Below are 13,698 nucleotides of genomic sequence, written 5' to 3'. Positions count from 1 at the left end.
TACCTTTAGTATTTTCATCTTGGGCCATTGTCCAACCATCTGCCTATTCAAAAACCCCCTCACCTGTATCCACCTATCACTTGCAAGACTTTGCCCCTCCTCGCTTCACTTCCCTACCCCTCCTCCTCACCACAATTAGTCTAAAGAAGAGTCCCAACCCAAAACGTCACCTATCCATGTTCTCCTGACCTGCTGAGTTACTCCAGCACATTGTGTCTTTTCTCGAATTACTGCATGGATTCACAACACTGTCCTATGATCTAAAATCAAGAAGAGAATAGATAATCTGTCAGGGTTTGACATTGACCCATGACCGAAAGCAAAGATGGAGGAGGTGCCATCTAGTAATTATTCACGTGTTCAGTAAACTATTACTAATCTGGTCCAGTTTTCCTGGTTAACAAGTTAATTTCCATATATGAGAAATACTTATCAGTGTTTAGGAATATTGATAATATAAGAGAGAATACAAAAAGCTTCTGTGTAATTATTTTAAACCGGAGTAGTAAAAGAGAGGTTTAATATTTATTTCCCTGTCTACGCCTCCTAATCCCTCTTTGATACACTGGGTGTTATTTAAAAAAACACGATCCAATCTTGTCTCCCTTATCTTCTCCTGTATAAAAGACAAAAATAGAATGCTTTGTTTTCCAATGTTGTTGCTTGCAGTATGTATTCTTGATCTTGATAATCTGGATTCAAGGAGAGCTAGATAGGGCTCTGAAAGATAGCGGAGTCAGGGGATATGGGGAGAAGGCAGGAGCGGGGTACTGATTAGGGATGATCAGCCATGATCACATTGAATGGCGGTGCTGGCTCGAAGGGCCGAATGACCTACTTCTGCACCTATTGTCTATTGTATTGTCTATTGAGAACGTAGTCTAACTGAAGCCTAAATGGGTCTATTGAATATGATATATCAAATAAACTGAAATTTTGGGTGTACAAATAGGCCACCAGATTTGCCCACACAACAGAGACTGCTTAAAAACAAATCTCTTTGGTCTTGAAGTACTTGGTGACACTCAAAGCGTCTATTAAAAAGGATTTGTGTAACCCCGAATGTGCCAGAGACTGCAGCCACAGATGTAACACAAGCAGACACAGAGGGGGGACCTGCTGCCTACTGGGGAAACTATTAGTAGAATCACATCAGAGAATCTCAAAGTATAGCAAGTATTTATACCCTTTAAGCACAAATATAAGAGCAGGTAGTTAAGTCCAATTGTATTCATTATTTTGGATTTAGATAAATAGTTCTAAACACCTACATGTTTGCAATGGAGCACATCTCAACTAGCAAGAACAATTCTGAATATTCAAACATCTTTGGTGGGAAAATAATAGTTAATATGGAGAGCCTAAAAGCTTTTGAGGATAGAAAACAAGGAATGGATGAGGATTAATTGCAGACAGAAGAGGTTGGTTTGGTTTGGCATCATGTTCAGCATGGACACTGGGGCTGAAGGGCCTGTTCTCACATTGTACTGTTCTATGTTCTGTAAACCCAGATATCCAAAATATCCAAATGCCTTCTTTCACTGGGGTATTGAAGTTCGCTGACATTCTTTACATGTCTGGTCTGAGTCCTCAATGTCATTTGCTGTAACACCTCGTCCACTGCCATTCTTTTATTCCACTTCACCAGTAATGTGTGCAGAACAGTTTTGTTGAAATCTGGGGTTTTCTTCTCTGCTTCCTTTCAAAGTGGGACTTCCTACATTTAGTAGTCATAGTCACACAGCGAGAATACAGGCCCTTCAGCCCAACGTGCCCACGCTGACCACCATGCCTCATTTACACCAGTCCCACCTGCCTATGCTTGCCTCATAACCCTCTAAACCTGTCCTATGAAACGTTACCTATTTCCTTCGCTCCATAGATGCTGCTGCACCCGCTGAGTTTCTCCAGCATTTGTGTACCTTCGATCTTCCTATCCATGTACCTGTCCAATTGTCTCTTATATGTTATATATGTACCTACCTCAACTACCTGTAGAAATGTGGTCACGGTTACAATGTTGGACACACAATTTGCACACTGTAAGGTTACAAAAGGAAAAAAGGTTCTGCCAAAGGAAATAATTTCTTAAGTGATACTAACTAACTCACGAACTAAAGTCCCTTTTCTTTGGCAATCACTATAAATTAAATAGCACTACAAGCACAACAAAAAAGCTTTTCACTGTATCTCAGTACATGTGACAATAAACTAAACTAAAGTTATTTTATGCTTACCTGCATGGACTTCAGTGTAACAATTCATACTGAAGGTTGCTCCTCCACCAAGACAGTGTTCCTGGGTACAACGATGGAATCAAGTAATGCAAACCTGATCTTTTTGTCCTGTGACTTGACTGTATTTATGTACAAACAAGGAACTGCAGATGCCAGTTAAGACACAAAGTGCTGGAGTAACTCCGGGGTCAGGCAGCATCTCTGGGGAACAGGGATAGATGACGTTTCTAATCAAGATCCTTCTTCAGACTACTCTGGAGTACATGTGCAGCTGACGTTTTATGTATAATATTTTCTGATTTTATTCGAGAGCATGCAAAACAAAAATTTTACCTCGCTACACGTGACAATAATAAACCTAAACCTAACGTTTTGCTTTGATATTCTTTGGTATGTGTATTCATTTTTTGGATTTACGTTTCCTCAGAATAGTGTATCAGTTGTCATTTGAATGTGTGATAATCTCACTTTTGTTTTTTTGTAATTAAGCCTTTTGCAGAACACGGTATTAGTGACTGGCCTGAATGATGTATCAATCTAGGTTTTGGAAAGCTGGAGATTGGATGGATAGAAACGCGGATGTATGTGTGTGTGTGTGTAAGTTGAGGAGGGAGCTGGTTGCGGATCCCGGGGAGGAGTGGCTACAATGCTGAGATCCAGCAATGCGCTGAGCGCGGACCGCAGAGATGAGATCAGAGGCGATGTGATCGGAGGCTCAGCGTGATTTTACTCGGAGCTTTATTTAACCAGGTCGGCTAGTCAGTCCACGGTGCACGCAGCGGCGAATACTAGCACCGAGGATATGGAACTATATAATTTCGTGATAACTCAAAATCTTTAAGCAACTGCGAAATATCAAAACCACTGAGAGTTTCAAGGCCATTTCACCCTATTTTGGGTTAGCAGTGTTCTTTCCATCGGATGTTGGAGACATCAACTTTCTAGGCAACATTCTCGCGCCCCCGGAGTTACAAAGCTGCTTCAACTCCACCTTGATGTGAAAGCTGGAAAGGATGATTTTGACACGTAAGCATGCAACGGGAGAGTGGGGTTCCGATGTAATAGTCTAATTGATTTAATGGACTAAATCGCTATCGTTTGACACATCTGTTTGATACGTCCTGAATTGCAAACCGTTTGTGTTTAAGATCTTGTGAAGGCGGGTACATTGTTGAAAACTGATGACATAATCCCAATTTTGGATAGATTTGAATTAGCTTGATGGAAATCTTAACTAGTGGCGACTTTATTTCTGGGTGCATTATCACGTTGAAAGCTTTCTCCCTTACAGGAGTTAGTTGTTAGCCCAGTCGCGATGCAATGGATAAACTGGGCAACGGGGCGCTTGAATTTCCTGTTTTTGAGATTCAGGGTTTTGTTTTCGTGCTGTTTGATGGCAGGGGCTAGTGGAGTTGAGTATGACCAGGGCGATGTGTTTGATCTGTCCTCATTAAACTCCCCTTCGCAGCCGAACCAGCGCTGAAAGATCTCTGATAAGAAAGCCCTTGATTGCACGTAGTCCTCGTCCGAGCGACCTCCGTAGCCCGGGGACAAATTCATCTGGGGTTGTCTTTGCTCCATTCATTCCGGGGGAAGGGGGGGATACTTGTTTAATGTTTATTTATCGGGGGTTTTCGACAGTAGAGCGCCAAAAATAAACGGCATTGCGACTTGAAGGAGAGAGTTTAATTCATATGCACATGTGAAGTTTTGACAGTTTATTAGTGTATGAGACAGAAATCACTGCTGTGGAAACGAACACAAAACTGCAGATGCTGGTTTATACCAAAGATAGACACAAATTGCTGGAGACAGTAATTCAATGGGTCAGGCAGCATCTCTGGAGAAAAGGGATTGGTCTGGACACTTCAGACTTTGTGTCTATCTTTGAAATCTCTGCTGATGGATCTGGTTATGTTTGGATGGTGCTAGGACTCTGGAGCCTCCAAGTGTTTGCATTGACGTGCGCAATAAGGGACGGTGCAAGTCTGGAGTTGCTTCATGTCCCGGTCGTAGTGTGTGAGTGTGTTGTTTCACTGGGGTTCTCCGCATCAGGCGGCGCTAGGACCCAGCGGAATCCTCGGTCCGGACAGTAACGGGGAGGGGGGGGGGGGGGGGGGGTATCGGTCCCTTTCATCCCTGTGGACCCGGCCCTCGACGCCCCTCCGCCCGGCCGCCCGCCCGCCCGCCTACCCCGGCCCCTGCAGCCAGCTGCAAAAGCAAACAAACAGGCCGCCTCCTGCATTGTCCCACAGGCGCCCATCTCTCCTCCCCACTCTTGCCCCCATGGCCACGGGCACGGCCAGGGTGCATTCCCTCTTGTAGCCTGGGCACTTTGATCAACATCTGGCTGCAAAGTCGCTTCTGCAGAGAAAATATGTCACCATTAAGTTGCACTTTTTACAGTTATTCACTTAATCTCCAACATAATCTTCAACCTCTGTGCCCCATTCATACTGTGCTCTTGTCACATCTTTTAGTTCCATTATATATTTTTATTGGTAATGCCTTGTGCATGAGAATTCCTGCCCAAAATGCTGCCGTCAATCCTGTTAAGTAGAAGCAGGCGGCATTGGTGTAAGAGTCCGCTGGAATTGTTATGAAATGCCCACTTGATTCAGTAGTCTTTAGACTTTAGAGATACCGCGCGGAAACAGGCCATTCGGCCCACCGAGTCAACGCCGACTAGCGATCCCCGTTCACTAGCACTATCCTACACACGAGGGACAAAGTACAGTTTTACAGAAGCCAATTAACCTACAAACCTGTACGTATTTGGAGCGTGGGAGGAAACCTGAGCACCCGGAGAAAACCCACAGGGAGAAAGTACAAACTCCGTACAGACAGCAACTGTGGTCAGGATCGAACCCGGGTCTCTGGCGCTGTAAGGCAGCAACTCTAGTCTGGGCAATAGAATTCAGATTTCAACTCAGAATGGCAGACAAGTATTTTCCACTCTTTGTTATGTTTTTTTAATTCTGTCACCATATGTGAGCTTTGCTGGAGAAACGTGGAACGGGTTTATTAGCAGAAGGTGAAACAATTAAATGGAGGAGAGGGAGATTCAAATTCAAATTGGCACCAGTTTAAACATCCTATACATACACGTGAAGTCATTGTGATAAAACCTGGGGTTTCCATATAAAATGACTCTGTATTTTAAATGAGAAGTGCTCGCATGTTAATTTTCAGGGATTATAAAAAGTGATCATCCAATCTCATCTCAATACCCAAATCAGAATTACGTATTAAGCAGCACTTTCACATGAATAATGACACAAAGTGCAGGAGCAGATGTTGCTTGCCCTGCTGAGTTACTCCAGCACTTTGTGTTTTATTTTTTTGTAAATCAGCATCTGCAGTTCCTCTAGCTCTTGGGTGCATCAGTTCGGAAGAAAGATCATCAACCTGAAAAGTTAACTCTACTTTTCTCTCGAGAAAAGTTCCTTTATAGACGCTGTCTGACCTGCTGGGTATTTTCTCCAGGATTTTCTTTATTATTTCTGATTTCCAGTATCTTGTTTTGCATTTCAGTTGTTGATACATTGATAAGGTTTAATTATGCTGTTAGTAACAGCACATTATTACCAGCCCATATTGAGGTAAAGAGGCACAAGAATGGCATGGGTTACAGTTCATAGACGCACTACATCTCGACTCAGCAACATAGGTTCAATCCCAACCTTTGGTGCTGTGTATGTGGAGTTTGCTCCAATTTTGTCCCACATCCCAAAGATGTGCAGGTTGGTTAGTTAATTGGCGGCTGCAAATTGCCTTTGCTGTGAAGGTGACGGGTAGAACCAGGAGAGAATTGCTGGGAATATGGGGAGAATAAAATGGATGAGAACAAAATTATTGAACAACTGTATTGTCCTCTGTGTTTGACGGTTGGCATGAAGTTGATGGCCTATAGGGTCTTGTTTCTGTGCTGCATTCGTCTGTAACTGGTTTTCTGTTGAACCATGATAGAAAGCAAGTGGTTGCATTAGCATCGCACAGTGATGATAGCGTTGGCACATGGATCTGTTCATGATATTTTGGTGCATGTGCCTTCTGTCAGAATGCATTATTATTTTTATTGGCAAAAAGTTCCTTATAAAATAAGTGCTAATGTGTAAAATAAAGCATCCATTTGAAAGTGCTGCTTTATACATGATTCAGATTAGGGTATAGATAAAATTGACTTTTAAAAATTTGCTTTATACAGTATCTTTCAGAAAGACAATCAAATAAAGATAATAAGGAAACAGATTGTTCAGAGCTGATGTGTATAAATCTGTCACCAGGGCAGAAAAGCAGCGCTGCATTGAGTATTCATTGAGTCCATCTGGCCTACAGCCATTGGTATTCCACAGTGCAGATAATTAGCACTAGCTATCTCCATTATTTCTCTTAAGTTTCTGTAGCCAGTGTCCTCTTTCAGGATTCGGCAGATGGCTGTGGCCTCCTGTAGTCCCCTGGCCCCAATATGATAAAAAGAATATTGTGACAGATTAAAGTCCTGCAGATGCAGTTTGAAGTCAGTGGCTGGTCACTTGTGTTTGTTCAGGATGCATCTGGTGAATACAGCTTGTAATGGAGAGCCTGTTCTCGACAGGATGGTTCATTCAGTATTGTAAACAGGAGTTTCATGCTTTACTTTTCCCCTTAGCAACAGGAAGCCAGCACAGGAAAGGAGGTAGAGCAAAGATCCTGAATGGCTCCAGACAATATTAAACTCGCCACACAACATGCCAAGCTCATCATGTCTATAAATAATCAGGGGTAAAATAAGAACGGTAACAGTTGATTCCCTCATTCTTCTTGTGTAAACACAAATGTGTTTAGGGTGAAGCTTGAATTAAGTTAATGTCGTTTACTCGACAGTAACAGGGGCCCACCTTGTATTGTTTAAGTAGATGCATCTGATCTATTTTGGTCTTCAGGCTAAATATAGCAGATGCACACACACAAGACATCATTAAACCATGCTGTGTTGAGATGACAATTCTTTTAACCATTCCATGTTTTATACTGCCATACTCTTAAAAACTGCTGGCAAGAAGAACATTATTAGTTGTGGCAATCAATGGATTTTAAGAATAAATTTCAAATGAAGTATGCACTGCCTGGGGTGATGGTGGAGGCAGATACTTTAAGATAGCCTTTAAGATACTTTTTTACAGGAACATGGATATGCAGTGAATGGAGCCATACAGATAAGTGCAGGCAAATAAGGGTTGTTCTTGGCAGGTACACAAAATTGCTGGGGAAACTCAGCGGGTGCAGCAGCATCTATGGAGCGAAGGAAATAGGCGACGTTTCGGGCCGAAACCCTTCTTCAGACTTGTTCTTGGCATCCTGGTCGGCACAGACATTGTGGGCTGAAGGGCCTGTTTTTGTGCTGGACTGTTCTATGTTATCTGTGTTCTATGCTATTTTTTTGTAGATGGTTGAAAATATAAAAGCAATAATAGTGTTAAACAACTTTTTCGATGTTCTCATTTTTAAAAGTTTTTTGGTCACTAGACATATGAATTCTGAGCCACATTATATTTCACACCATATTTTATTTTCCATTTATTTGTCTGTTTGTTTTTAAATATATTAAGCCTTTCCAAATACACAAGGTAGAAAAATGAATAACTGATGAAGGAAATTAATGTGATAATTTTCATTTGTAGTTAAAAGGTGCCTTATGGTTGTTAACACGTCAATGCAATTCTGTGTTAAACTGTTCTGTATCCTCCCTCGACCTTTGCAGAGGTAAACATCAACATTGCCGTGTGTAAGAAGGAACTGCAGATGCCGAAGCATTGCCATGTTTGCTTACATGTTGATCTTCTCACATGTCCGCACATTTGACCATCTCAAGCGTCAGGCGCCTTTAGTCTCTCTATTGGCAGTAGAGGAGGCAAAGTGCACACAGGTTAAGGAGTGCTCTAGATTCTGAGCAGCCCAGCCATTTGCCGATGGAGCTCCACCTGCCCCACGTATGGCTGAGTCGAGATTCCGCAAATAACTCGTTAGTTATCTTCGAACCCACAGATAGGGCGGCGCAGTGGCAGAGTTGCTGCCTTACAGCGCCAGAGGCCCGTGTTCGATCGTGACTACGGGTGTTCTCTGTACGGAGTTTGTACGTTCTCCCCGTGAGCTGCGTGGGTTTTCTCTGGGTGCTCCAGTTTCCTACCACACTCCAAAGACCTACAGGTTTATAGGCTAATTGGCTTGGTAAAATTGTAAATTGTCCTTAGTGTGTGTAGGATAGTGTTAGTGTGCGGGGATCGCTGGTCGGTGTGAACTCGGTGGGCGGAAGATTTCCGAAGAACAAGAAAATGGCTTGTAAAGGCAGAAATATTTTTTAAGATATTGATTATTTTGCCATTCCCCTGATCTATCAAGCTTATGTTATTCTGTTATATTCTGTTATGCTATATATGTTCAACCGGATGGTACTAAATCTTGGAAATGTTACTCTGTTCCCAGAGACACACAGTGGTTTAACTTGAGGATGTTGTGTTTTTAAACAATAGCAGACATTCTTAGCAAACGGCACTTCAGTGACACGTCTGTTCATTTGGAATGACCTGATATCTTTTGTCTGCCACTGTACAAGAACACAATGAGTTGTTGGAACGAGTTGTTGGAACTGCCTGCTGTTAAGTGTAGTATTTATGCCAAACCATTTTGTGTAAATGAATTGTCAGCTTTTTCCATGATTTATTATTTTCTACTGAAATATATATGTATTCATCATTTGTGTTTAAAAAACCCATTTTGTAAGTGCTTACTATAAACATGAAATTAGTGTGAATTAAAGTACATTTGTAAAATAAAAATGTGAAAAGGACACTCTCACATTATCCCCACAATGTCAAAAACAAGTTATCCACTGCATTCGTAACTGCACTCAGGTTAACGGCTCCCAAACGGATCAGAATATTTCCTGTATGTTTCCTTACTTTGGAAATTAAAATAGAACAGCAAGGTCAGAATGAATTTAATATGGGTTAATACAGAACTTGCCTTGCATAACTCACACATCTCTGTTTAAAATAAAGGTTTCCCAGGAATAACCTGTTCATGTCAAAACAAAATAATTCAAGAGCTCCTGTTCTTAAGTAATGATTGCCACTGAAGGAGAAAAAATAAATTACCCACAACATTCAAACATTGCAAAAATCAAAATTATGCTATCTGTTTGTAAATGAAAGTACTGTAAGTAACGTTGTGGGAATATATTTAAAACTGATCATAATAAAGATCATCTACTTAAGTTATGCATGTATTTGGCTAACATGCAGGCTAATAGGCACACACTGAAAGTCTTTATAAAAGAATTCAAATTTATATTGAGAATCTAGAACCAGGGGCCACAGTTTAAGAATAAGGGGTAAGCCATTTAGAACGGAGATGAGGAAACACATTTTCTCATAGTGAGGGATGAGGCTGTGGAATTCTCTGCCTCAGAGGGCAGTGGAGGCGGGTTCTTTAGATGCTTTCAAGAGAGCTAGATAGGGCTCTTAAAAAATAAAGCGGAGTCAGGGGATATGGGGAGAAGGCAGGAACGGGGTACTGATTGGGGATGATCAGCCATGATCACATTGAATGGCGGTGCTGGCTCGAATGGCCTACTCCTGCACCTATTGTCTATTGTCTATATATGCAAATTATTGTTTCCTAATAACATGCTGTAAATTACTTTAAAATAGTTTCGAATTGTGTATTATTCGAGGGGCTTGTACGAAACTGGGTATTTAAATATAATTTAGTTGTTATTGGCTCTAACAATTTTCTATGTTTCTAAGAGGATTAACAATTTAATTTCTGGAAACAACTTCATATGTGATGAATAGTCAGATGTTTATCTAGATCAACTAGAATTTGCTCTCTCGTCTATTTTGTGTCAACAGATATGCATGGTTAGTATGCTAAATTATGGCCTGGAATAACAGTATCTTGGTGATGCTTCTAAACTTGTATTGGCAATCAGTGGATTGTTCATCCTATTGAGAGAGGTGTCTTGGTTTATCTTGTACTTGTACTAATTGTGACTTTAAACTGCTTAAGGCCAAACTGGAAGTATCTCTGTTTTTACATATACATTCCCCCAATACCCCAAACCACTAGAACCTCTAACATGTCAAAAGATTCATTTTTGAAAATATCTGCATTCTTCCTCGTTCTCCAAACATGCTAACCCAAAGGTATTTGAATCAGTGTACCAATGCTTATAAATAACATTTCACTTTCAAAACCTGTGAAATAATTCACAGTTTCATGAATTTGAGAAATAAATCGTTGAGGTTCTGACTGCTCTACTGTTAATGCTACTTGCCAAAAGAAATGTGCCAAGAATTTAAATATTTAAATATTTGTTTGGATTCTTTGACATCTTTATCTTCTTCTTTCATTTGAAAATGTTAACTAAGGAAGAAATATTGCATGAACAGTGGAAACTTTCAAGTACTTCTCTGGCAGTAGAATTCACATTAATAAAAATAATTTAGAATTATTTATACCTCAAGACATCAGAAATGTGCTTAACAATCCATAGATACTTTAGAAGTCAATCACTTTTATAATCCAAGATATAAAGCAATTTTTGTGCACAGCAATGTGCCATTAATAGCAATTAAATCAATGTTTAAATTAATCTTAATGTTAAATGAATGTTAAATTAAATCCATCTATTCTGTGTTATTGATTGAGATTGAGATATAGATATTGAGAAATGAGCTGGATTGGAATCCTTCAGGATTGGTACAGAATCTTTTGTGCCTGTCTGAAAGGAGAGATTAAATTTCAATTTAATATCCCATCCTGTGAGACTGTAGTCCCTTAGTTCTGCATTGAAATGCCAGCCCAAATGTTGTCCTGCGGTCCCTGGCATGAGTCGTGAACACAGAGCCTTCTGATTCAGAGTGTTCCATTTTGCCAAACCCGACATTTGGGCTTACTTTCAAAGTATGTATTTACTAAATAGTTGATTTTCTGTGCAACTTTGTGGTTGAACAAATTTGTGGTTGAATAATTTCACACTTTGAGAAAACATTCAAGCTTTTTTTAACAGGAGGCTGGTTGTAGTTTTGGCGTAGTACAGCTTTTTGGGCACTGACGCCCAACATTCAGATTTTTAAAGTGTAGAAGTTTGTCCTCCTAAACCTGTGTTGTACTTGTACATTGTATTTCACTTCTTGGGTTCTAGTCCGTGGGATTACGAAAGCAGACAACAACCTGCATAACCTTGCACATCATCACTCTAGTGCAGACAAGCAGATGTGAATTTCTAACGCTTAATCTGTCTCCCCTGACATCTGTTATAAAGCTAGCATTGCATTACCTTATCCAAGTGATTCCTTCTTCTGTGAATCTACTTGTCGGAGTTCGACAGGCTAGTCTACGGAGAACATCACAACTGAGCATTGTTGCCACACAAGCATGTCCTAGCAGAGATCATCTAAGCAGGATCTCAGCAGATTTCTCCCAGTGGAGTACTAGTCATACAGCATGAGAACAGGCCTTTGGCCCAACTTGCTCATACCAATCAAGACGCCCCATCTACATTAGTCCCATCAGCCTGCGTTTGTACCATATCTTTCTAACCCTTGTGTAGGAAAGAACTGCAGATGCTGGTTTAAATCGAAGATAGACACAAAATGATGAAGTAACTCAGGGGGACAGGTTGTATCTCTGGAGAGAAGGAATCAGTCTGAAGAAGGGCTTGGACCCGAAACATCACCCATTCCTTTTCTCCAGAGATGCTGCGTGTCCCGCTGTTACTCCAGCATTTTACATAGAAACATAGAAAATAGGTGCAGGAGGAGGCCATTCGGCCCTTCGAGCAGCACCGCCATTCATTGTGATCATGGCTGATCGTCCCCTATCAATAACCCATGCCTGCCTTCTCCCCATATCCCTTGACTCCACTAGCCCCTAGAGCTCTATCTAACTCTCTCTTAAATCCACCCAGTGACTTGGCCTCCACTGCCCTCTGTGGCAGGGAATTCCATAAATTCACAACTCTCACAACAAAGTTTTTTCTCACCTCAGTCTTAAATGGCTTCCCCTTTAGTCTAAGACTGTGGCCCCTGGTTCTGGACTCACCCAACATTGGGAACATTTTTCCTGCATCTAGCTTGTCCAGTCATTTTATAATTTTAGGTAGACAAAAGTGCTGGAGAAACTCAGCGGGTGCAGCAGCATCTATGGAGCGAAGGAAATAGGCAACGTTTCAGGCTGAAACCCTTCTTCAGACTATAATTTTATATGTTTCTATAAGATCCCCCTCATCCTTCTAAACGCCAGTAAATACAAGCCTAGTCTTTTCAATCTTTCCTCATATAACAGTGCCGCCATCCCAGGGATCAATCTCGTGAACCTACACTGCACTGCCTCAATCACAAGGATGTCCTTCCTCAAATTAGGAGACCAAAACTGTACACAATACTCCAGATGTGGCCTCACCAGAGCCCTATACAACTGCAGAAGATCCTCTTTACTCCTATACTGAAATCCTCTTGTTATGGAGATTTTGTGTCTCTCTAAACCTTTCCCAATAGTAGCTAAGCCAGGAGTCATATTGCAGATACCTTAGACTATCATTCAGGATAATGTTTTAGATCATCTAGTTTGTCTTTACCCATTGTGGCATTTGGAGGAAGCAAAAATGACATTGCAGATAACAATGGAGTTCATGTGGAAACATTCTGAGTAAGTAGATTCCAATATGTGAATCAGTAACCAGCATTTTGATAATAACCATTCTTGGATAAATCCAATTTGAATCTGTCTAGGTGACCATAGACAAACGGAAGTTATTACAAGCCATCGTGACACATCCCCAGATTGTTACACCATGCTCTGCTGTTTTGGTGGAAAAGAACTTGCATTGCTTTTTAAATAGGATGCCAGTATTATCTATGTGATGGAACGAACTGCCGATGCTGGTTTATACTGATGACAGACACAAAATGCTGGTGTAACTCAACAGGTCAGACGGCATCTCTGGAGATAAGGAATAGGTGACGTTTCGGGTCAAGACCTTTCTTCAGATCTGAAATAAAGGCTTGACCCGAAAAGTCACCTATTCCTTTTCTCCAGAGATGATGTCTGACCCGTTGAGTTACTCCAGCATTTTGTGTCTATCTCCAGTATTATCTACTGTAATTTAAATCATTTAGAGGATGGATGATAATGCTCTCTGGTGTTAAGCAGTTGGGATTGTGTTGACTGCCACAAATGTTCTAATTAATGTCACACCTAAATTGCATTCTGCATGAGATAAGCAGATTCTCCCTGTTATCCAGAGCGGCCAGGAAAACTGTTGACAGAAGTTGACTTTGACTTGATTTTAACCCATTTGTTTGGCATATTGCTGTTACTCTACAATTTGGTACATGTTAATGGCATCATTACAACTAAGAATCCTCTAATCAAACAAAAATGGACCCACCCCGTTAGAGCAATTAAATGTTAGCAT

General features: G+C 41.0%; 1 protein-coding gene across 3 annotated transcripts in view; it reads left to right on the top strand.

Moving 5' to 3' along the window:
- dlc1 (DLC1 Rho GTPase activating protein) overlaps positions 1 to 13,698 on the top strand; it is a 440,514-nt gene that overhangs the window by 390,527 nt on the left and 36,289 nt on the right. Inside the window, exon 1 of one of the 3 annotated variants that reach the window (XM_033029208.1) lies at positions 2,868 to 3,263. The exons of the other annotated variants lie outside the window; for them this stretch is intronic. Coding sequence (XP_032885099.1) covers positions 3,251 to 3,263 — 13 coding nt within the window. The 5' untranslated portion in view covers positions 2,868 to 3,250. Of the gene's footprint in view, positions 1 to 2,867; positions 3,264 to 13,698 lie in introns of those variants that run through there. 3 annotated transcript variants of the gene reach the window in all.

Source organism: Amblyraja radiata, chromosome 1 (genome assembly GCF_010909765.2).
Source record: "Amblyraja radiata isolate CabotCenter1 chromosome 1, sAmbRad1.1.pri, whole genome shotgun sequence".
In the NCBI taxonomy this organism is placed as follows: Eukaryota; Metazoa; Chordata; class Chondrichthyes; order Rajiformes; family Rajidae; genus Amblyraja; species Amblyraja radiata.
Note: the sequence above shows the minus strand (reverse complement) of the source record. Positions and strands in the feature narration are given on the sequence as shown.